The sequence below is a fragment of the Chiloscyllium plagiosum genome, unplaced genomic scaffold (assembly GCF_037043375.1).
Source record: "Chiloscyllium plagiosum isolate Xiang-an unplaced genomic scaffold, Cpla_swu_hap1 HiC_scaffold_1, whole genome shotgun sequence".
Taxonomy (NCBI): domain Eukaryota; kingdom Metazoa; phylum Chordata; class Chondrichthyes; order Orectolobiformes; family Hemiscylliidae; genus Chiloscyllium; species Chiloscyllium plagiosum.
Genome location: NW_028270139.1, coordinates 94,439,750 through 94,464,088, shown reverse-complemented (window position 1 = coordinate 94,464,088; position 24,339 = coordinate 94,439,750). Strand labels below are relative to the sequence as shown.

Below are 24,339 nucleotides of genomic sequence, written 5' to 3'. Positions count from 1 at the left end.
GAAAGGCATTTAATCAATTTTCCAAATAATCGATTATCCAAACGAAATACTGCCCGCCCATCACGTTCGGATAATCAAGTTTCCACTGTAATGGTATGAGAGAAAAAGATTTGAAGCCATCTTTTCATTATGATGTTTTTTTTTTAAAAAGTGAGATGTATTACAAAGTCTGAAGAAGGATTATGCCCAAAAATTAGACTCTCTGGCTCCTCAGATGTTAACTGACCTGCTGTGCTTTTTCTAGCGCCACACTTTAATAATTCTGACTCTCCAGCATCTGCAGTCCTCACATTCCCCTAGATGTGCGAATGACTACTGAATGCAACCTTAGTTAAACACCCTTTGTCACTAGAACCCAGGCAATGTCAGAACCACATATGTAGGGCTCAAAAATGACAACCGGTCAATCAGCTAAAAAAAAAAAAGACTCCACTGAAAACAAAAATGGGGAGGACATCACCAATGGCAATAAACAGAGAGATGGATGGACACAACTTGCACTACAGGGAGCGAATACCCACTGGAGGAAGCACCTGACACCCAGGGAAATCTGTTTGTTAAAGTGGGGGATCAAATCCACAGTGGAGTTGCTGAGCAAAGTTTTGCCTTGCTTCAAAGCATCAGGTAAATCTTCTACCCCACCTGTATTCATGGAGGTATAGGACACCAGGACCCCTCCATCACCTTGACAAGCTTCTGTCTCTGCTGAAGGGAGGGCTGAGTTCACATGATACGAATGCAATCTTGCATGTGTAAGGACAACCATAGCAATTTCAACAATTAAATAAGCATCTCCTTACTCCACAACACACTGCTGATAATTTACCTCCCTTTTTGATTAAAAAAAGTCACTCAAGTCTCTATTATTTTTTTTTGGGGGGGGCAGTGGGAGGAAGGAAAAGCAGCTTTGTAGGTCAGTTAATTACGAATACTATTCATTAAACCTTACCTCCTTGAATTTGATTCCTGCTTGCCTTTTGTATGTTCCAGATGTGTCAATTTATCCTCAGCCACAGGAGTCAATAACGGTTTGGTGTCATCTGCCATATTTCAGAATATTTGGATCTCCAAGGCCTGGTTATATTTTCATTAGTTACTGTTCTTTTATGTACCTATAGCACAGTGATATAAAGATAAACATTCAGGTAGTTAATAGAAATTGTTGTCATACAAGCAGATGCAGATTCAGAATGAAAATGTTGTTTTAAATACACTCTGGTTGTGAAGTCACTAGCTGAGTCAGCATTTATTTCCCATTCTTATTGCCCTCAAGATAGTTGTGGTGAGCTGTCTTCTTGAATCACTGCAGTCCACGTAGACCCACAATGCTGTTAGGAAGGGGATTCAGGATTTTCATCCAACTAAAAAAATCTGAAGGAATACCAACATATTTCCAAGTCAGGACGGTGAGTGGCTTAGAGGGGAAAATGCAGATGGTGGTGTTCCCATGCATTTCCTGCCCTTGCCCTTCTAGATGGAAGTGGTCATAGGTTTACAAAGTGGATCAACAGAGCATTCTACAGTCTATCTTGCAGTTAGTACACACTGCTGCTGCTGAACATTGCTGGTGGAGGGAGCAAATGTTTGTGAATGTTGTGCCGATCAAGTGGCTGTTTAGTCCTGGATGGTGACGAGCATGAGCAATATTGAAGCTGCAGCCATCCAGACAATTGGGTCTATGCCATCAGACTCCTGACTTCTGCTTTGTAGATGGTGGACAGGTTTTGGGGAGTCAGAAGGTGAGTAACTTGGTGCAATATTCCTAACCTCTGATCTGTTCTTGTGCTTACGTAGAGTCCAGTTCAGTTTCTGGTTAGTGGTAACCCATGGGACATTTACAGTGGGGGCTCGGTGATGGTAATGCTACTGAGTGTCAAGGGGCACTGGTTTGTATCTTTTATCGGATGTCTATGTTTGACATTTGTGAGGTGCAAACATTACTTGCCAACTGTCAGCCCAAGCCTGGTTATTTTCCAGTCTTGTCATATTTGGACTGGAACTGCTTCAGTATCCAATGAGTTGCAAACAATGGTAACCATTGTGCATTCGAGTGAACATCCCTACTTCTGACATGATGATGGCGGGAAGGTCATTGATGAAGCAGCTGAAGTACACCACCCCGAGGGAACACCTGCAGAGATAGCTTGGAGCAGAGAAGACTGGCCTGCAACTACTACAACCAATCCTGTGTGCCAAGTGTGACTCCAATCAGCTGTCTCCCTTCCCACACCCAAACAAACTGGGTATCACTGAACAGGTGCTGCTTGATAGCACTGTTGTTAACATCTTCCAACATGATACTCGTGACTGAGTAGACTGACAGGGGTGATAATTGGCCAAAATAGATTTGTCTTGCTATTTGTGCAAAGGATATTCTTGGGCACTTTTGGGTAATTGCATTGGAACAGCTTAGCTCGGGTTGTACTAAGTTTTAGAGCACAAGTCTTCAGTACTATTGCCAGAAGATTGCAAGGGGCCATTCACTTGGCAGTGTCCAGTGTCTCCAACTTTTTCTTGATGATATGTGGAGTGAATCCAGTTAACTAGAGACCGGCATTGGTGATGCTCGAGACCAATGGAGGAGGTTAAGATGGATCACCCACTTGTCACTTGACGATGACCCAGGGAAATCTTCAGCTGGAAGGAGAGAGACAGTCTACACTTAAGTGCTAAAAGGTGTCAATAGTGTTATCCAGCAATACTACTCAGGATTAACCTGCTCAGTAATGCCTAGTTTGGGATCAACCAGGGCCACTCAACTCCTGGCCCCATTACAACCTTGGTTCAAACATGGGCAAAAGAGCTGAATTCAAGAGGTGAGACAAGTGTGACACAGCCCTTGACATCAAGGCTGTATTTGACCGAGGATGGCTTCAAAGAACCCTAGCAAAACTGGAATCAATGGGTGTCAGGAGGCAAACTCTCCAGTGGTTGGAGTCAAACCTGGCACACAGGATGATGGTCATGGTTGTTGGAGGTTAGCCATCTCAGCAGAAGTTCCTCAGGGTAGTCTTCTTGGCCCAACCATTTTCAGCTGCTTCAAAAGGCCTTCCCTTCATCATAAGGTCAGACTTGTCGATGTTCAACAGTGGTTACACAATGTTTTCCAGTACAATTCTCCACTCCTCAGTCCATATTCAAATGTATCAAGATCTGGATAATATCCAGAGGCATGAGCTGACAAGTGTCAAGTAACATTCATACCACGCAAATGCCAGGCTATGACTATCATCAATAACAGAATCTAAAACACCACCGCTTAGATTACTTTACAGTGTGGAAACAGGCCCTTCGGCCCAACAAGTCCACACCGACCCACCGAAGCGCAAACCACCCATACCCCTACATTTACCCCTTACCTAACACTACGGGCAATTTAGCATGGGCAATTCACCTGACCTGCACATCTTTGGACTGTGAGAGGAAACCCACGCAGACACGGGGAGAACGTGCAAACTCCACACAGTCAGTCGCCTGAGGTCGGAATTGAACCCGGGTCTCTGGCGCTGTGAGGCAGCAGTGCTAACCACTGTGCCACCGTGCCGCTTGACATTCAGTGGTGTTACTAATCACTGAATTCCTCCATTATCAACCTCCTGGAGGTTGTCATTGACCAGAAATCAACTGGGTTGCCACACAAAAATAGCAGTTCCCACAGCATGTCAGAGGAGTACTGCTGCAAGTAACTTCACCTGATTACCCAAAGCTTGTCCATTATGTACAAGGCACAGGTCAGGAGTGTGATGAAATACAAAGGAATCTGGATTATCTGGCATTTGATTAACCAAATTTTGCATCATCTGAACAAGCTCACAAGGTCCCAATACCGATAACATAGTTAGCCACGCATCAATTATCCAGCATTCAATTAACAGAATAAAATACTCCCCGCCCATGTCGTCCAGATAATTGAGGTTCCTCTGCACTTCCCATTTGCGTGGATTATTGCAGCTCCAACACAAGAAGCTTGAGACAATCCAGGACAAAATAACCTGTTTGATTGGCATTACATCCACAAGCACCCACTCCCACCACCACAATGCTCAATAGTGGCATGCACTGCTATCTACAAATATGCTGTAAAAATTCAAAAGATCCTCAGACAGCACTTTCCATTTGCATCTAGAAGGATAAAGGGCAGCAGATACATTGGAACATCACCACCATCAAGTTCCCCTCCAAGCCACTCACCATCCTGACTTGGAAATACATTGTCATTCTTTCAACGTAGCTAGGTCAAAATCCCAGAATTCCCTCACTCAAACCACAATGGGTGCATTGCAGTGGTTTTAGTAGACAGTTCACCACCACCTTCTCAAGGGCAACGAGGGATGGTCAATAAATGCTGGCCAGACAGCAACACCCAAATGCAACAAATTAATAAGAAAAACACATGATCAACAACTGCCTGAAGCAGGTTGTGTTTTACTGCAGATCTGAACATTCTTGACCACTGCTATACAACAGAAGATGCCTACCACTCCCTGCCCCATCCGTATTTTGGAAATTCGGTTCACAACACTGTGCTCCTCTGCACTGCTTATGAGTAGAAATTGAAGTGTGAGGACCCAGTTCAGAAAGTAGTGCAGAGTTAGCCTGAGGCAATGAAAGGGCTTCTTTGGGACTGCCTTTTGCCTCAACTTGTCCATATACAAGAACTCAGCAGCCAACCTAAATGACTATGCCACAACCATTACAGAATAGTTAATCCAATAGTCTGCCCAATCAGACACCATGGATGAACAGGGAGATCCACTATCTACACAAGTCCCGCTATGAGGCATTCAAGTCAGGCAATACTGACCGATACAGGAAATCTGAATGCGACCTTTGTAAGGCCAGACATATCAAAAGGCAGCACAAAACAGAGCTCAAGGCTCAAGACTAACCACATGGACACGGCTTACATGACATAACGGGGTAAAAGGTGAAGTCAAACAGAATCATGGGCAACAGTACATCCCTACCTGATGAGGTCAATGGATTGTATGCTCACTTTGAACAGAAGATCAGTGAAACAGTGTCATCTTTGCTAACAATCCTGAATGCACCTGCACCCCCAGTCACCAACGCAATCATCTTCAACCTCTCCTTCCTATGAAAGTCCCCACCTGCTCTGAGATGACCACTATCCCAGTGCCATTGGAAAAAAATCACAGCATGCCTCAATGCTTATTGCCCGATGGCTCTGACATCCATATTTAGGAAGCAATGCGAGAGATGACTCATGGCTAAAATCAACTCCAGCCTACCAAACTGCCTTGCAATTCACCTACCAGCACAATAAGTCTATGACAGATGCCATCTTTCTCACCCTACATTTATTCAAGGAACGTCTGGATAACAAGGATACCTATATCAAGGTCATATTTATTGATTACAGCTCCATTTCAACACCATAATTCCAAACAAACTCATCTCGAAATTCCAAGATCTAGGTCTCAGATCTTCTGCTCTGTAACTGGATCCTTGACTTTCTGACCCACAAACTGCAATCAGTAACAACAGGCAAGACCATCTCCTTCACCATAATCCTCAAACCAGTGCTCCACAAGGATGTGTATGCAGCTCTATTATACTCCTTATGACCGTGCGGCCAAATTCTACACCAATTCCATTTATTAGTTTGCTGACAACACATCATTGTACGTCAGATTTCAAAGTGACGAGACAGAATACAGGAAAAAGGTAGGGAGCTTAGCAGTATGGAGTAAAGACAACAATCTTTGCATCCAATGTCAACAAAACGAAGGAGCTAGTCATTGACTTCAGAAAGCAGATTGGAGGTCATGTCCCTGTCTAAAACAATGGTGTGAGGTGGAGATTATCGATAGCATCAAGTCCCTGGGAGTGATCACCAATCTGTCCTGGTCCAGTGTCAACGTGATGGTCAAATAAGCATAACACCTCCTCTACTTTCTCAGGAGGCAAAGAAAATTTGGCATGTCTTCAGAGACTCTGACCAATTTTCATAGATAAACTATGGAAAGCATCCTATCTGGATGCATCACAGCTTGGTATGGCAATTGCTCTTCCCAAGGCCGCAAGAAATTGCAGCGTTGTGAATGTAGCCCAGTCCATAACACAAACCAGTCTTCCCTCCGTTGACTAGGTTGTAGAAACAGACACCCAAGGGTTCAGGTGCATAATCTTTTGAACAGGGTGGTTACGAAAGGATTTAGACCGCTTGCCTTCATTCCTCAAACATTTGAGGATACAAATTGGAATGTCACGTTGAAGTTGTATAGAACATTCGTGAGGCCTCTTCTGAAGTATTGTGTGCAGTTCGGGTCTCCCCGTTATAGGAATTATATTATTAAATTGGAGAGGGTTCAGAAAAGATTTACTGGGTTGTTGTCAGGAATGGAGGGTTTGAGTTGTAAAAATAGGCTGGGATTTTTGATCAGACCTCTTTCGCTGCACATTCTGTGGTTGTAACATTATTCTACACTCCTTTCTGCTAGCCTGATGCACTTTGTATGCCCTGTATAGCACACAAATCAATACTTCTCATTGTAACTCAGTACATGCAACAACAATCAAATTAATAACAGATACTTTGCAACCAGATCATTTGACCTCTGAAAATATTGCAGACTTACTACATTCAAAAAAACTTCTGTTCTTACAAATTCAAGACTTTTGTGCTATGGTCAGTGTACTCTACTGTCAAAATATTCTTTTGAAAAAGCTCAAGATATACATGCACAGCCAATATTACAAGTTAACAAATTACAAAAACATCCAGCCAATTAATTAATATTTTAGACACCACTTGCATAACAAAAGGGAACCCTCTTGTTCTTAAAACTATGACCCCTAGCTCTAGTATCCCCCACAAGATAAAATATCATTGTTATCCACCCCAAAAAAGTCCCCTCAGGATCTCGCATTTCAGTAAAATCACCGCTCATTCTTTTAAATACAAATGGGTTTTGATCCAACCACTTTTCAAAGAGAAAGTCTTGATCCCAGGAATGACTCAAGAGAAGATGCTAAGTTTAGAAAAGTATAGATTCAACGGTGATTAAAGAGAATTTTATAAAATAACGAAGGAATTAGATTGAGGTAGTTTAGTGATTTCAGCAGAAAATGTTAGAAGACGAATAAAGTGGAGAAAATAACAATGCTTGCAAATGACGGAGAGATCAGATAAAGCTTGAATGAATGTTTGGTAAATCTTTCTCCAGAACATAATAGGCATGATGTCATCTTGTACTCAGAATGCTGAGGCATTGTATTCCTTCTCAGTGATAAAAGTGAGTTCACAGACTCTCAGAGCAATTTCAGTTAAACACATCCTTCCATTCTGTCCCTGTGGCCCTCCAAGTTCATTTCCTTAAAGTGCCCTTCTAATTTCCTTTTGAAACCATTTACAGTCCACATTCCAGCATCCACCTGGTAGCAAGTTCCAGGTCACTACTTTAAAAACAAAACGTTGCTCCTCACTGTCCTGCAACTCTGACCTCATTGATGTACCAACAGCTTAACAGATCGACTTTGCTTTGCTAAATTTTTCTAAACTGGTCATAATCAGAGGACACTTATGCATCAAATTTTCAGTGGTTATTCTGTGGAGCACAGGATATTGAGAGGAGGAGATTTGATAATCAAGTAGTTTCTCTTCAGGGTCACTGTTACTCTGGATGTAGATTTCCAGATCATTTAAATCAGAGCCAACAGAAATAAATTGTTACAGGATTGTATTAGGATTTTAGAAGACATCCCACTATGATTATAACCATGAATTTCCACAACTCTGGATAATAGCTTCGCTGGCAATTTCCTGCTTTCTGTCTCCCACCTTTCTTGAAAGGTAGGGTCATATTTGTAGATTTCTAATCCACTGAGACTCTTCCAGAATTTCTTAGCTACCATCAGTTCTCAGGAAAGGTCACATTAACATTGGGCTGATGAGTGGCTCAGTGGTTTGCACTGTTGCCTCAGAGCCAGAGATCTGGGATTAATTCCAGCCTTGGGTATAGAATTTGCACACTCTGTGCCTGTTTCCTCAGACTAGTTTCCTCCCAAACATGTACAGATTAGGTGGATTGCCAATGTTAAATTGCCCATAGTGTCCAGGGATGAGAGTGTAAAGTAGATTACCCATGGGGATAGGGTAGATGAGTGGTATGCTCTTTGGAGGGTCAGTGTGGACTCGAATGGCCTTCTTTCACACAGAGGGTTATATGATTTTATGAAATCTGCCTCTCTCCACAGATGGTAACACACCCGCGTTTCTCCAGCAATTTGTTTTTGTTTAACTCCAGACTAGATGTTCGGCAGGATATCAGAAGGACACACCTTAGGATGTCAGAGGAAGAAACAGCACCGCCCAGCAAGTTACATTTAGTATACTAATAGTTTCGTATACCAAAAGGTTTCTGATTTAAAATCCCAAATCTGCGAGTCATCCTAAATCGACAGGTGTACATTTGTACTCATTCTCGTTGAAAAACCAATTGCGGAATCGATTACAAATTCTAGAAACCAGAGAAAGATCGCGTCAATGTAGCCTTTGAGACGCACATAAGTAAAAACCGATACTATGCGAGTGGCACAATTTCTGAGCAGGTATTTCAAACTACTTCGAATACAAGCTGGGTTTTTTTAATGCTGTCTCTGCAGTCTTTACAATTCCAGCAGGTCCCAAACGTCTGCTTAATTTGCCAATTAATTATTTCCAAGGAAGTGAAACTTATCTTCAACATAGAGAGTAGGCTTCTTGAAATATCACTGAAAGTTTACTCGACTGGAAGGGAAAAAGAAAAGCAGATCAAGAGTGCGTTTAATACCATCCTCACCCTATAATTAGGCCATTTCTACCAGTGGTCATCAGAATGAGGTTTGAGTCTGTTGGAGGCTGAGGGAGTGAGTGACTCAGAAATCAAGTGCGCCGAGAAGTGACAATCTGTTCGTACCATTGTCTAATGAAAATCGGTACTTGAAAAGCAAAATGTTTTATAATATGAAAGTAAGAGACGTGTGCCTTTCAGCCTCCTGGAAACAGCGGATCTGCTCTAACATCCCCTAACTTGTTTCTGTTTAGATTTGCAGGACCTGCTTCTGTGTAAGTGGTCTCAGGCAATGACAGTGTCTCACTGCAGTACAGTGCAGATAGCTGCAGCAGTGCCCGCGTGCCTCACCTTACCTGGTTCCAGGTTCCCTCAGCGTTCCACCGGGACCAGCCCGATAGCCCGATCGCCCGCTCCGTCTGCGCAGGCGCAGTTCAACTTCCCAGGCCGCAGCTGTAGAACTACTGTTCCCAGAAGCCTCTGCTGCCTGGACATCAAGTAACAACTCATCAATTGAAAATAGTACCGCAACCGGCGGGTAAATTTTACCTTCAACAGCAAATTTTAAAAATCCCCACTATTTATTTGCAGCCGGTCACGGCTCGCTACCTTCCCGGTCAAGGTTTCCGCTGAAGTCAGCTACCAGGAGTCGTCGTCATCATCACGTGCGAGAACTAAGCCGGCTTCCTTTGTGGTGTGCGCGGCGTCGTCACGTGATGCCTGTCAGCGCTCAGCCTGGTGACTCACAGAATGGTGACGGCACAAAGGCCATTCAGCCCGCATTGTTCAAGCTGCTTCCAAATCCTATAATCTTTTCTCTTCAGATTCCAGTTGCCTTTAGAGGGGAGCAGATTGAATCTGTTTGTAGCACTCTCTCAGACAGTGCCTTCCAGATGTCCACTCTTTCGGCTTCTCGCATGTTGTTGCTTCTTTTGCCAACCAAACCTGCTTCTCGATCTTCCACTACGAGTCAAAAAGTGTGGCGCTGGAAAAACACAGCCGGTCAGGCAGCATCCCAGGAGCAGGAGAATTGACGTTTCGAGCATAAGCCCTTCATCAGGAATGGAGAAAGTGAAGACTGCAGATAATGGAGTATCAGAGTTGAGAGTGTAGGAGAATCAACGTTTAGCTTATGTCTGAAACGTTGATTCTCCTGCCCCTTGGAGGCTGCCTGACCTGTTGTGTTTTTACAGCACCATATACTCGACTCTTCGTCAAGAATGCTAATGCTGGAAACATCAACTCTTCTGTTCCTGGGATGGTCCCTGACCAGCTGTGTTTTTCCAGCACCACAATTTTTTACTCTGATCTTCAGCATCTGCAATCCTCGCTTTCCACAACCAGCGAACAGTTTCTCCCTATCTGCTCTCTCCAGATCCTTCCTTATTTTCAACATTCATATTAGAAGGACACACCTAAATTCTCAACACCACCCAAGTAATTTAAGATTTAAGTGGGCGGCACGGTGGTTAGCACTGCTGCCTCACAGCGCCTGAGACCCGGGTTCAATTCCCGCCTCAGGCGACTGACTGTGTGGAGTTTGCACGTTCTCCCCGTGTCTGCGTGGGTTTCCTCCGGGTGCTCCGGTTTCCTCCCACAGTCCAAAAGATGTGCAGGGCCAGGTGAATTGGCCATGCTAAATTGCCCGTAGTGTTAGGTAAGGGGTAAATGTAGGGGTATGGGTGGGTTTCGCTTCGGCGGGTCGGTGTGGACTTGTTGGGCCGAAGGGCCTGTTTCCACACTGTAATGTAATCTGTAATCTGTAAGATGTTTATCCCTGGAACCATTTTTGTCAATTGTTGTGCAGACCATGATCTGAGCATGTTATTGGGTGAATTGCTACTACAATTTGAGTAATTAATGTGAAGGATTTCTTCTCTAATGCTAGCTAAGATTTGAAATTTTTGAGAATATAGAATTTTTGAGAAAATCAACATATTCAAGGCTGAATTTGATTGATTTTTGATCTTTTGAAGAATCAAGGTTTAGGCGACTGGGGTCGTGGGCTAGAAACAGGAGTTAAGGCCTCAATTTGAAAAACTATTAGAGAATGGTAGGGTATTCTCAAAGGGTCAGATGCCTACTCATCCTTCTTTTATCCACCAAGCAATGTAAATAAGACAAAATTTGGTATTTTACTCCATTACCTTTGCGGTATGCACTGTATACTTTATTGTCTGTGTTCTTTTATTAGATTACTTACAGTGCGGAAACAGGCCCTTCAGCCCAATACGTCCACACCGACCTGCTGAAGCGAGACCCACCCAGACCCATTGCCCTACATTTACCCATTCACCTAACACTACGGGAAATTTAGCATTGCCAATTCACCGAACCTGCACATTTTTGGACTGTGGGAGGGAACCGGAGCACCCGGAAGAAATCCACGCAGACACGGGGAGAATGTGCAAACTCCACACAGTCAGTCACAGGAGGCGGGAATTGAACCCAGGTCCCTGCACTGTGAGGCAGCAGTGCTAACCACTGTGCCACCGTGCCTCCCGTGTTTTTTCTTGGGATATTCTGATGTTATTGAAATGCAATATTGATATTTAAATCCTTATTTACGGTTGTGCACGAATGAGAAGTGATTGATTGGGTAAGAATGTGACAAGCCATTTGAGATAATCTACACTGATTTAAAAAAAAAGTAATAACCAACATTTGCATCATTAGTATAAAAAACATCCCAGGATGCTTTAGAGGATTATTACCAGCCAAAAGTCTGTACCAAACTACATGAGGAGGTATAAGGATAAATGATGAAAAAATTAGTCAACGGGATCAGTTTTGCAGTGTAACTTAACAACATTAAAAATGACTGAATATCTATTTGAGAAAGTTGGAGAGATTCAGGAAGACAGACAAAACTTCTAAAGGTGCTTCAATTAGGAGATAATATATTATTGCAGACTACAACAGTGACTACACTAAACTTTAAAAGGTACTTTATTAGGTGTAAAGTAATTTGGGACAAATTGAGGTCATGAGGGGTACTATAGAAATGCGAGTCTTTTCCGAAAATGGATTGTAATGTTACAGTAGTTATTGTATGAGAAACTGTTGTAAGTTTGAGAATTAGAATCAAATCATTCTGGAGTATAAAGCCATGAAAGTGACTGTGAAATTGCTGATTATTGTAAAACATAACTAGCTCATGAATGTCCTTTGGAAAAGAAACAAAACCTCCTTACCCACTCTGTCTGAACATGATATGACTTCATTTTTGTACCAACTTAGTTAACTGCACTTTCCGATTCTCTTAGTTTGACTCGGGGAGGGTAAATGGGGAAACTGGTGAAATTCACATTGATCCTGTGTGGTTGGGGGTCCCAAGGAGGAAGATCTGGTGTACTTCCTCCACGTGTCGGATGATTAGGGTTTGGCGATGGAGGGATGCCCAGGACTTGCATGTCCTTGATGGAGTGGGAGGGAGAGTTAAAGTGTTCAGCCACAGGGCAGTGGAGTTGGTTAGTGCAGGTGTCCCAGAGATGTTCTCTAAAATGATTGCAAATTGGTGTCCTGTCTCCCCATTGTAGCACCCAACATCGGGTGCAATGGATGCAGTAGATGACGTGCGTAGAAGTACAGGTAAATTTCTGTCGGATGTGGAATGATCTTTTGGGGCCTTGGATGGTGGTGAAGGGGAAGGTGTGGGAGCAGGTTTTGTACTTCTTGTGGTGGCAGGGGAAGGAGAAGATGCCGAGGGGGGGGGGGTGGGTTGGTGGGGGTGCGTGGACCTGATAAGGGAGTCGCGGAGGGAATGCTCTCTCCAAAACACAGATACGGGTAATGAGGGAAATATATCCCTGGTGGTGGGGTCTGTTTGTAGGTGGTGGAAATGATGGAGGATGATGCGATATATGCAGAGGTTGGCGGGGTGGAAAGTGAGGACCAGGGGCCATTTCTGTCCTTGTTGCGATTCGAGGGTGGGGTTCAATGGCAGAGATGCGGGAAGCGGAGGAGATACACATGGGAGGCGAAGTTGCAGTCTTTGAAGAAGGAGACCATCTGGGATGTTCTATGGTGGAATTGATCCTCCTGGGAGCAGACGGTGGTGGAGGCGGTGGAATTGGGAACAAGGGATAGCATTTTTACAGGAGATAAGGTGGGAGGAGGTATAGGCTAAGTAGCTGTGGGAGCCCGTGGGTTAGTAGTGGATGTCCTTGTTGAGTCGATCTCCGAACTACCCAGGGACAGAACAGTTGCTGTTCTCACTCCAATAATTCCTGGCACTGTGCACCTCCATCTCATCACCACTATCTCCCTCCCCATACATCTCCTCAAACACTTCATCTTAGATAAAATCTTTAATGGAAAAATTGTTTAAAGCTTTCTGGAAGTCAAGATACAACACCTTCATGATTTCTCACTTCCTCAAATGCTGTGGGCAGAGTCTTCCTTCTCTGATTTCATATTGACTATTTTTTTAACATTAGCATGCAGCTGAACCTGACTCATACTGGTGAATACAGTTTGTATGGGGCAGCAGGAGAAAGTGAGGGCTACAGATGATAGAGATCAGAGTTGAGAGTGTGGTGCTGGAAAAGCACAGCAGATCAAGCATTCCTGATGAAGGGCTTATGCCCGAAACGTCAATCTTCCTGCTCCTTGGATGCTGCCTGACCTGCTGTGCCTTTCCAGCACCACATTCTCAACCCTGTATGGGGAAGCATATGAACAATGAAAATGAAGGCCTATAATTGAAACCTTGAGAGTCTCCAGAAATTATCATGACAGAGTAGAATGGGAAACCATTGGTGATTTTAAAACAGCTATGTTGGGACAAGTAAAAACTTTTAAAAGTTTATAAAGTCCTACTCATATACATGGGCATGGCAGGAAATGTTGTGACTTTAATATTTTGATCAAGTACCCTCACAGTTAATGCTTCTTAGGCAGTTAGGATGCTATGCAATCTTCATGATATGGCCAAAGTATTTTGCATAAACCAGTTAAGGGGGAAGTATGTGTGAAAGGTGATAACCAAATTATGAAATATGGAAGTTGCCTGTAGTAACAACTCATTGCTTTTCAGACATTTGGTGTCAGACTAAAAGAAAATCTGATGATTAATTACCAATGCGAGCAATCATTGCTACCATTGGAGATACTAAATCCATGATGGATTGCATTTAACCGTTTTTATTCATTCACAGGATGAGGATGTCACTGGTTAGGTCCCCCCCACTCTTCCCTAATTGAAGAGTCAAACACCTTGTTGTGGGTCTGGAGTCACATGTAGGCCAGACTGTGTATGGATGACATTTTCTTTCCCCAAAGAACATTAATGAATTAGATGGCTTTTTGCAACAAACAACAATGGATTTGTGGTTATCATTAGACTCTTAATTCCTGATTCTTATTGAATTAAAATTCCACCATCTGCCATGGCAGGATTCAAACCATGGTCCCCAGAACATTACTTAGGTCTCTGGATTAACAGTCCAGTGATAATGCCACTAGGCTATAATCTCTCCAGCTTCTTAGAATCACACAGTCATAGAGATGTACAGCATGGAAACAGACCCTTTGGTCCAACCTGTCCACGCCAACCAGATATCCCAACCCAATCTAGTCCCACCTGCCAGCACCCGGCCCATATCCCTCCAAACCCTACCTATACATATATCCATCCAAATGCCTCTTCAATGTTGCAATTGTACCAGCCTCCACCACATCCTCTGGCAGCTCATTCCATGCACGTACCACCCTCTGCATGAAAAAAATGCCCCTTAGGTCTCTTTTATGTCTTTCCCCTCTCACCCTAAACCTATGCCCTCTAGTTCTGGACTCCCCCATCCCAGGGAAAAGACTTTGTCTATTTATCCTATCCATGCCCCTCATAATTTTGTAAACCTCTATAAGGTCACCCCTCAGCCTCTGATGCTCCAGGGATAACAGCTCCAGTCTGTTCAGCTTCTCCCTATTGCTCAAATCCTCCAACCCTGGCAATATCCTTGTAAATCTTTTCTGAACCCTTTCAAGTTTCACAACATCTTTCCGTTAGAAAGGAGACCAGAATTGCATGCAATATTCCAATAGTGGCCTAACCAATGTCCTGTACAGCCGCAACATGACCTCCCAACTCCTATACTCAATACTCTGACCAATAAAGGAAAGCATACCAAACGCCTTCTTCACTATCCTATCTACCTGCGACTCCACTTTCAAGGAGCTATGAACCTGCACTCCAAGGTCTCTTTGTTCAGCAACACTCCCTAGGACCTTATCATTAAGTGTATAAGTCCTGCTAAGATTTGCTTTCCCAAAATGCAGCACCTCGCATTTATGTGAATTAAACTCCATCTGCCACTTCTCAGCCCATTGGCCCATCTGGTCCAGATCCTGTTGTAATCCGAGGTAACCCTCTTCACTGTCCACTACATCTCCAATTTTGGTGTCATCTGCAAACTTACTAACTGTACCTCTTATGCTCGCATCCAAATCATTTATGTAAATGACAAAACGTAGAGGACCCAGCACCGATCCTTGTGGCACTCCACTGGTCACAGGCCTCCAGTCTGAAAAACAACCCTCCACCACCAACCTCTGTCTTCTACCTTTGAGCCAGTTCTGTATCCAAATGGCAGTTCTCCCTGTATTCCATGAGATCTAACCTTGATAATCAGTCTCCCATGGGGAACCTTGTTGAATGCCTTACTGAAGTCCATATAGATCACAACTACTGCTGTGCCCTCATCAATCTTCTTTGTTGCTTCTTCAAAAAACCCAATCAAGTTTGTGAGACATGATTTCCCACACACAAAGCCATGTTGACTATCCCTAATCAATCCTTGCCTTTCCAAATACATGTACATCCTGTCCCTCAGTATTCCCTCCAACAACTTGCCCACCACTGAGGTCAGGCTCACCGGTCTGTAGGTCTCTGGCTTGTCTTTACCGCTATTCTTAAACAGTGGCACCACGTTTGCCAACCTCCAGTCTTCCGGCACCTCACCTGTGACTATCGATGATACAAATACCTCAGCTAGAGGCCCAGCAATCACTTCTCTAGCTTGCCACAGACTTCCCGGGTACACCTGATCAGGTCCTGGGGATTTATCCACCTTTTTGTGTTTCAAGACATCCAGCACTTCCTTCTCTGCAATCTGGACATTTTGCAAGATGTCACATCTATTTCCCTGCAGTCTATACCTTCCATATCCTTTTCCACAGTAAATACTGGTGCAAAATGTTCATTTAGTATCTTCCCCATTTTCTGTGGCTCTACACACAGGTCACCTTGCTGATCTTTGAGGGGCCCTATTCTCTCTCTAGTTACCCTTTTGTCCTTAATATATTTGTAAAAAACCCTTTGGATTCTCTCTAATTCTATTTGCCAACACTATCTCATGTCCCCGTTTTGCCCTCCTGATTTCCCTCTTAAGTATACTCCTACTTCCTTTATACTCTTCTAAGGATTCACTCGATCTATCCTGTCTATACCTGACATATGCTTCCTTCTTCTTCTTAAACAAACCCTCAATTTCGTCAGTCATCCAGCATTCCCTATACCTACCAGCCTTCCCTTTGACCCTGACAGGAATATACTTTCTCTGGATTCTTGTTATCTCATATCTGAAAGCTTCCCATTTTCCAGCCGTCACTTTACCTGTGAACATCTGCCTCCAATCAGCTTTCAACAGTTCTTACCTAATGCCGTCAAAATTGGCCTTTCTCCAATTTAGAATTTCAACTTTTAGATCTGGTCTATCCTTTTCCATTATGATTTTAAATCGAATAGAATTATGGTGCAGGAGGGAGGGTTTTGGGTTTTTGGATAATTGGAGCTCTTTCTGGGGTAGGTGGGACCTCGACAAGCAGGATGGTCTTCATCTAAACTAGAGGGGTACCAATATCCTGGGTGGGAAATTTGCTAAAGGTATTAAGGATTTGCTAAAGGATTTAAACTCACACAGCAGTGGGGTGGGAACCAAAATGGTAGGATAGGTACAGAAGAGGATGAGAGTAGGGAGTTCCAAAATCAAGTATCTGACACTGGCAAACGAGAACCTGGTTTGAAGTGTGTGTACTTCAACGCGAGGAGCATCCGAAATAAAGTGGGTGAACTGGCAGCGTGGGTTGGTATCTGGGACTTCGATGTTGTGGCCATTACAGAGACATGGATGTTGCAGGTTCCAGGATTCAGATGTTTCAGTAAGAACAGAGAAGATGGTAAAAGAGGGGGAGGTGTGGCATTGTTGATCAGAGACAATATTACAGTTGTAGAAAGGATGTTTGGGGACTCATTAACTGAGGTAGTATGGGCTGAGGTTCGAAACATGAAAGGAGAAGTCACCATGCTGGGGGTTTTCTGTAGGCCTCCAAATAGTCCCAGAGATGTAGAGGAAAGGATAGCAAAGATGATTCTCGATAGGAGTGAGAGAGGTAGGGTAGTTGTCATGGGGGACTTCAACTATCCAAATATTGACTGGGATCACTACAATAAGAGTACTATAGATGGGTCAGGTTTTGTCCAGTGTGCGCAGCAAGGCTTCCTGACACAGTATGTATACAGGCCTACAAGGGGCGAAGCCAATTTAGATTTAGTACTGGGTAACGAGCCTGGCCAGGTATTAGATTTGGAAGTAGGTGAGCACTTTGGAGACAGCGATCACAATTCTGTCCGGTTGACTTTCGTGATGGAAAGGGATAGGTGTACTCCACCGAGCAAGAGTTACAGCTGGGGGAAAGGAAATTACAATGCAATTAGGAAAGATTTAGGAAGCGTAGAATGGGGAAGGAAACTGCAGGGGATGAGCACATTAAAAATGTGGAGCTTCTTCAAGGAAAAGCTCCTGTGTGTCCTAGATAAGTATGTACCTGTCAGGCAGGGAGGAAGATATATAACGCGTGAGCCGTGGTTTACTAAGGAAGTGGAATCCCTGGTCAAGAAGAAGAAGAAGGCTTATGTTAGGACAAAATGTGAAAACTCAGTTAGGGCGCTTGAGGGTTACAAGGAAGTCAGGAAAAACCTAAAATGAGAGCTCAGAAGAGCCAGGAGGAGACATGAGAAGTTGTTGGTGGATAGGATCAGGGTTAACCCTAAGGCTTTCCATAGGTATGTCAGGAATAAAAGAATGATGAGAGTTAAATTAGGGCCATTCAAGGATAATAGTGGGAAGTTGTGTGTGGAGAGAGAGGAGATAGGGGAAGCACTAAATAAATATTTTTCGACAGTGTTCACTATAGAAAATGAAAATGTTGGCGAGGAAGATACAGAGATACTTGCATCTAGACTAGAAGAGATTGAGGTTCACAAGGAAGAGGTATTAGAAATACTGCAGGGTGTGAAAATAGACAAGTTCCCTGGGCCGGATGGGATCTATCCTAGGATCCTCTGGGAAGCAAGGGAAGAGATTGCTGAGCCTTTGGCATTGATCTTCAAATCATCATTGTCTACAGGAATAGTGCCTGAGGACTGGAGGATAGTAAATGTGGTTCCTTTGTTCAAAAATGGTAGTAGAGACAACCCTGGTAATTACAGACCAGTGAGTCTCACTTCAATTGTTGGTAAAGTGTTGGAAAAGGTTATAAGAGATAGGATTTATAACCATCTAGAAAATAATAATCTGATCAGGGACAGTCAGCACGGTTTTGTGAAGGGTAGGTCGTGCCTAACGAATCTTATTGAGTTTTTTGACAAAGTGACCAAACAGGTAGAAGAGAATAAACCGGTTGATGTGGCGTATATAGATTTCAGCAAGGCGTTCGATAAGGTTCCCCACAGTAGGCTATTCTACAAAATGCAGAGGAATGGGATTATGGGAGACATAGCAGTTTGGATCAGTAATTGGCTTGCAGAAAGAAAACAGAGGGTTGTAGTTGATGGAACATGTTCATTTTGGTGTCCAGTTACTAGCGGCGTATCGCAAGAGTGGGTGTTGGGTCCACTACTATTCGTCATTTTTATAAATGACCTGGATGAAGGCTTCGAACGGTGGGTTAGTAAATTTGCAGACGACACTAAGATCGGTGGGGTTGTGAATAGTGACGAAGGATGTAGTAGGTTGCAGAGAGACATAGATAGGATGCAGAGCTGGGATGAGAGGTGGCAAATGGAGTTTAATGTGGACAAGTGTGAAGTGATACACTTTGGATGGAGTAATCGGAATGCAAAGTACTGGGCTAATGGTAAGATTTTTGGGAGTGAAGATGAGCAGAGAGATCACGGTGTTCATGTACACAGATCCCTGAAAGTTGCCACCCAGATTGACAGGGTTGTTAAGAAGGCATACAGTGTTTTGGCCTTTATTAATAGAGGGATTACTAGAGAGAAATGAGTTCCGGAACCAAGTGGTTATGCTGCAGCTGTACAAAACCCTGGTACGGCCACACTTGGAGTATTGTGTACAGTTCTGGTCACCGCATTATAAGAAAGATGTGGAAGCTTTGGAAAGGGCACAGAGGAGATTTACTAGGATGTTGCCTGGTATGGAAGGAATGTCTTATGAGGAAAGGCTGAGGGCCTTGAGGCTGTTCTCATTCGAGAGAAGAAGGTTGAGAGGTGACTTAATAGAGACATACAAAATAATCAGAGGGTTAGATAGGGTGGACAGGGAGAGCCTTTTTCCAAGTATGGGGATGGCAAACATGGGGGGACACAACTTTAAAGTGAGGGGAGATAGGTATAAGACAGATGTCAGAGGTAGTTTCTTTACTCAGAGAGTAGTAAGGGTGTGGAATGCTTTGCCTGCAACGGTAGTAGATTCGCCAAGTTTAAGTTCATTTAAGTCGTCATTGGACAGGCATATGGACGTACATGGAATAGTGTAGGTGGGATGGGCTTCAGATTAGTATGACAGGGCGGTGCAACATCAAGGGCCGAAGGGCCTGTACTGCGCTGTAATGTTTTATGTTCTATGGTCGCTGGCCCCAAAGTGCTCCCCCACTAACATCTCAGTCACCTGCACTGCCGTATTTTCCAAGAGTAGGTCAAGGTTTGCACCTTCTCTAGTAGGTATATCCGCATACTGAATCAGAAAATTGTCTTGTACGCACTTAACAAATTCCTCTCCATCTAAACCTTTAACACTATGGCAGTCCCAGTCTATCTTTAGAAAGTTAAAATCCCCTACCATAACCACCCTATTATTCTTACAGATAACTGAGATCTCCTTACAATTCTGTTTCTCAATTTCCCTCTGACTATTAGGAGTCTATAATACAATCCCAATAAGGTGATCATCCCTTTCTTATTTCTCAGTTCCAACCAAATAACTTCCCTGGATGTATTTCCAGGAATATCCTCCCTCAGCACAGGGAGGATAATGCTATCCCTTATCAAAAATGCCACTCCCCCTCCTCTCTTGCCTCCCTTTCTATCCTTCCTGTAGCATTTGTATCCTGGAACATTAAGCTGCCAGTCCTGCCCATCCCTGAGCCATGTTTCTGTAATTGCTATGATACCCCAGTCCCATATTCCTAACCATGACCTGAGTTCATCTGCCTTCACTGTTAGGCCCCTTGCATTCGAGTAAATGCAGTAAGTTCTTGTTGCAAAAAACTGCATTACAAATTAAACCTGAACAAACATACAATTTAAAACAACTTCAAAGATTCTTAAAAGAAACTGAAAGAACTGCGGATACTGTAAATCAGAAACAAAGCCAGAAATTGCTGCGAAAGCTCAGATGCAGCATCTGTGGAGAGAAATCAGAGTTTTGGGTCGAGTGCCCCTTCCTCAGAACTCCTTAAAAGATTCTTAGCTGAGTCATTTCATACATTTTTCATTAATGTTCTTTTTCTCACGTACAGACATAAAAAGTCAGTACTTGTATTAGCAAACATAACCTCAAAACCCTCAACAGTAAAGAAAATCCAAAGAATTCATAAGCTCACTAGAAAATACTTCATTCAGCAAATAAAAGCACACAAAAGTTGAGGCTTGTTGTCAGAACAGCAAATATGAGGTGCGCATAATTCTAAAGTCCAACAGAGAACCAACAGCAAATTTTGCACAAATTTGCCTGACCATATTTTGTTATTGAAACTTAGCAAAATTCTTTGCTAAATGCTGTTCTGTTGTATTGTCCTCACAAAGCTATCTTTCAAGTGACTTTAGATTATATTACCAGCAGTTAGTTTATATGTTCCAATATTCTCTGGTTACAGAATCATGGAGCCAGATTTATGTGTAATCACAGGGGAAGCTCACAGACGACAGCTTCACAATCAAATAAGTGCAGGTATGGAAGCATTTTCAACCTTTGGGAATTATCCATACTGAACCCTAAATGGTATCACAATATACTACATCATCATGCAATGTCAAGTAAGATCTGAAAAATGGCAGGATACTCTCGAATTATGATTAATTTCAACATTTAAACAGGACAGAAAGTGTTGTGTCAACTGCTTGATGGAAAAACGCATGCATAAGCAGGGTATTTCCTGGTTGAAACCTAGCAACTGCAGCTTTGATAGAATGTGGAAGTGTCTCACAGTTCTTTCTTGCCATATTCTCAAATCAATTTTATAAAATCTTGGGCAAATCATGTACTGCATTGATCTTTTCTAGCGTTTGATATGTATTGTAGTTAGATATTAGCATTTTTTTAATGTTGCCAAAAATCAATGCTGGTTGTGCTGGCTAATTACACTTGTATCTCAGAAAGTACATTTGCTGAGGACATCTCCTGGTTAAATTACTTTGAATTTACACACGAGCTGTGCAAAACTGCTTTAGAGTTTTATTAGGTACATGAGGTGCTACAGATGACAGCTAGTTCACCCAGATAATGGTAATGAAGTTTTGAAATCCTTTGCAGTTTACTTTGGAAAATTAAGAACATAAGAATAGGTTTAGGAGAGTAAACTATGCATCCTTCGAGCCTGCGCTGCCATTCATTATCGTCACAGCTGATCTTCTGCCTCAACTTCAGTTTCTCATCCATTCCTTCGAGTCATACAGCATAGAAACTGGCCCTTTGGCCCACCATGTCTATTCTGTTCAATACGCACCAAACTGTACTAATCCTCTTTGGCTGCACTTAGTCTGTAGCCCAATATACCATGGTATTTTAAATATTCATCCAGATGCTTCTTAAATGTTGCAAGAGTACTTGCGTCCATCACCCTCTCAAGCATTACATCTTCCATATATCTACCACCCTTTGGGTTAAAGAATTTTTCCTCATATCTCCTCTAAACTACCTCACTTTAAACATATGACCTCTGATCTTAGACACATCTACCACGGGGAAGAAATTCTCACAATCTACTCTCTCTATGCCTCAGAGCTGGCTTCACTGAAGCACTGCTGAAATATCTTGTGTCTGTTTTCATCATAGAAAACACAAATTTCATGCTAGAAATGTAGGGTATTGTAGGACTGATAATTAAGAGCCTGGAACTTAAGGTAATTAAAATTATTTGTGTATACTTCAATCAGATCCTCCCTCAGTCTCCTCTGTTCTAAAGAAAGCAAAGCCAGCCTATTCAGTCTCTCAACTTTTCATCCCAGGCAATATCTTGGCAATACAACATCTTGGTGAACAAAAACAGAAATTGCTGGAAAAGCTCAGCAAGTCTGGCAGCAGCTGTGAAGAGAAATGAGAGTTAGCATTTTGGGTACAGTGGCTCTTCCTCAGACCCTAAGAGGAAGGTTCACCGGACCCAATGCTATAACTTTGATTTCTTTTCACAGATGCTGCCAGACCTGCTGAGTTTTTTCAGCAATTTCTGTTTTTGTTTCTGATTTACAGCACCCACAGTTCTTTTGGTTTTTATTTATTATTTTGGTGAATCTCCTCTGCACTCTCTCCACTGCAATCACATCTTTCTTATAGTCGAAAAGTGTGGTGCTGGAAAAGCAGGAGAGTCGACATTTCAGACCTAAGCCCTTCTTCTGGAATGTGGAGGGGGGCATGAGCGATAAATATGGGGGTGTGGGTGGGACTATAGGTGGCTGCAGGTTGGAGGTAATTGTGATAGGTCATTGGGAAGTGTGGAGTGGATAGGTGGGAAGGAAAATGGACAGGTAGGACAGGTCATGAGGGTGGTGCTGAATTGAGGATTGGATCTGGGATGAGGTGGGGAGAGGGAAGATTTGGAAATTAGTGAAGTCGATGTTGATGCTATTGGGTTGGAGAGTATAGAGACAGGCAATAAAGTGTTCTTCCTGCAATTGGCGGGTGAGTTTGAAATTGGAGATGGAGGAAGCCCAGGACATGCGTATCCTTGGGGGAATGGGACGGGGAGTTGATGTAGTTGGCCACAGGGTGGTGGGTTTAGTTGATATTTGGATCCCAGATACGTTCCCTGAACCGCTCCATGAGTTGGCGCCTTGTCTCCCTAGTGTAGAGGAGACCACATCAAGAGCAATGGATGCAATAGATCAGGTGGGTGGATGTGGGCAGCACGGTGGCACAGTGGTTAGCACTGCTGCCTCACAGCGCCAGAGACCTGGGTTCAATTCCCGCCTCAGACAACTGTCTGTGTGGAGTTTGCACATTCTCCCCATGTCTGCATGGGTTTCCTCTGGGTGCTCTGGTTTCCTCCCACAATCCAAAAATGTGCAGGTTAGGTGAATTGGCCATGCTAAATTGCCTGTAGTGTTAGGTGGAGGGATAAATGTAGGGGGATTGGTCTGGGTGGGTTGTTCTTCGGAGGGTCGGTGTGGACTTGTTGGGCCGAAGGGCCTGTTTCCACACTGTAAAGTAATCTAATCTTAAAAAAAAATGTGCAGGAAAATCTCTGCCAGATTTGAAATGATCCTCGAGGGCCTTGGACAGAGGTAAGGGGGGAAGTGTAGGTGCAGGTTTTACACCTCTTGCAGCAGCAAGGGAAGGTGCCGTGTGTGGAGGGTATGTTGATGGGGGGCATGAACCTAACAAGCGAGTCCCAGAGGGAATGGTCTCTGCGGAATGCAGATAGGGATGGGGACGGCAGGAGTAGAAGTGACGACCTTGCCAGTGTTTGCAGAAGCGGTGCTATTGGTGGCATGTGTGGGAGTGGCATGGTTGAGGTGGCTGTGGGTATGGCGAGGTCGTCAGTGATGTTCCGGTGAGTGACATCAGTGGAGGCAGAAGTAATGTTAGTTGTGGAAACCGTGGGGGCAGAAGTAACATGGCAGGTGGCATCTGCAGTCCTACTTTCTCCTAACTACATCCTTCTTATAATCTGGCAACCAGAACTGCACACAGTATTCCATCTGTGGCCTACCAATGTTTTATAAAGTTATAACAGGACTTCCTTGCTCCTGTATTCTATGCCCCTGTTAATGAAGACAAGCTGCTGCCTGGACTGAAGGGCATATCTTATGAAGAAAGGTTAAGGGAGCTAGGGCTTTTCTCATTGCAGTGAAGAAGGATGAGAAATTACTTATTAGATTCCCTACAGTGTAGAAACTGGCCCTTTGGGCCAACCAGTCCACATCAACCCTTCAAAGAGTAACCCACACAGATCCATTTCCCTCTGACTAAAGCACCTAACGTTATGGGCAATTTAGCATGGCCAATTCACCTAACCTGCACATCTTTGGACCATGGGAGGAAACCGGAGCACCCGGAGAAACCCCACGCAGACACAGGGAGAATGT

General features: G+C 43.5%; 1 protein-coding gene across 5 annotated transcripts in view; it reads right to left on the bottom strand.

The window, feature by feature from the left end:
* slc38a9 (solute carrier family 38 member 9) overlaps positions 1–9,424 on the bottom strand; it is a 73,105-nt gene extending 63,681 nt beyond the window's left edge. Inside the window, exons 1-2 of one of the 5 annotated variants that reach the window (XM_043688658.2) lie at positions 9,345–9,424; positions 950–1,112 (exon numbers count right to left, since the gene is read on the bottom strand). In XM_043688658.2, coding sequence (XP_043544593.1) covers positions 950–1,047 — 98 coding nt within the window. In that variant the 5' untranslated portion in view covers positions 1,048–1,112; positions 9,345–9,424. Of the gene's footprint in view, positions 1–949; positions 1,113–8,304; positions 8,484–9,146; positions 9,315–9,344 lie in introns of those variants that run through there. The other 4 variants (XM_043688666.2, XM_043688643.2, XM_043688682.2 and 1 more) reach the window with 4 other exon arrangements.
* Positions 9,425–24,339: the final 14,915 nt, after the last annotated feature.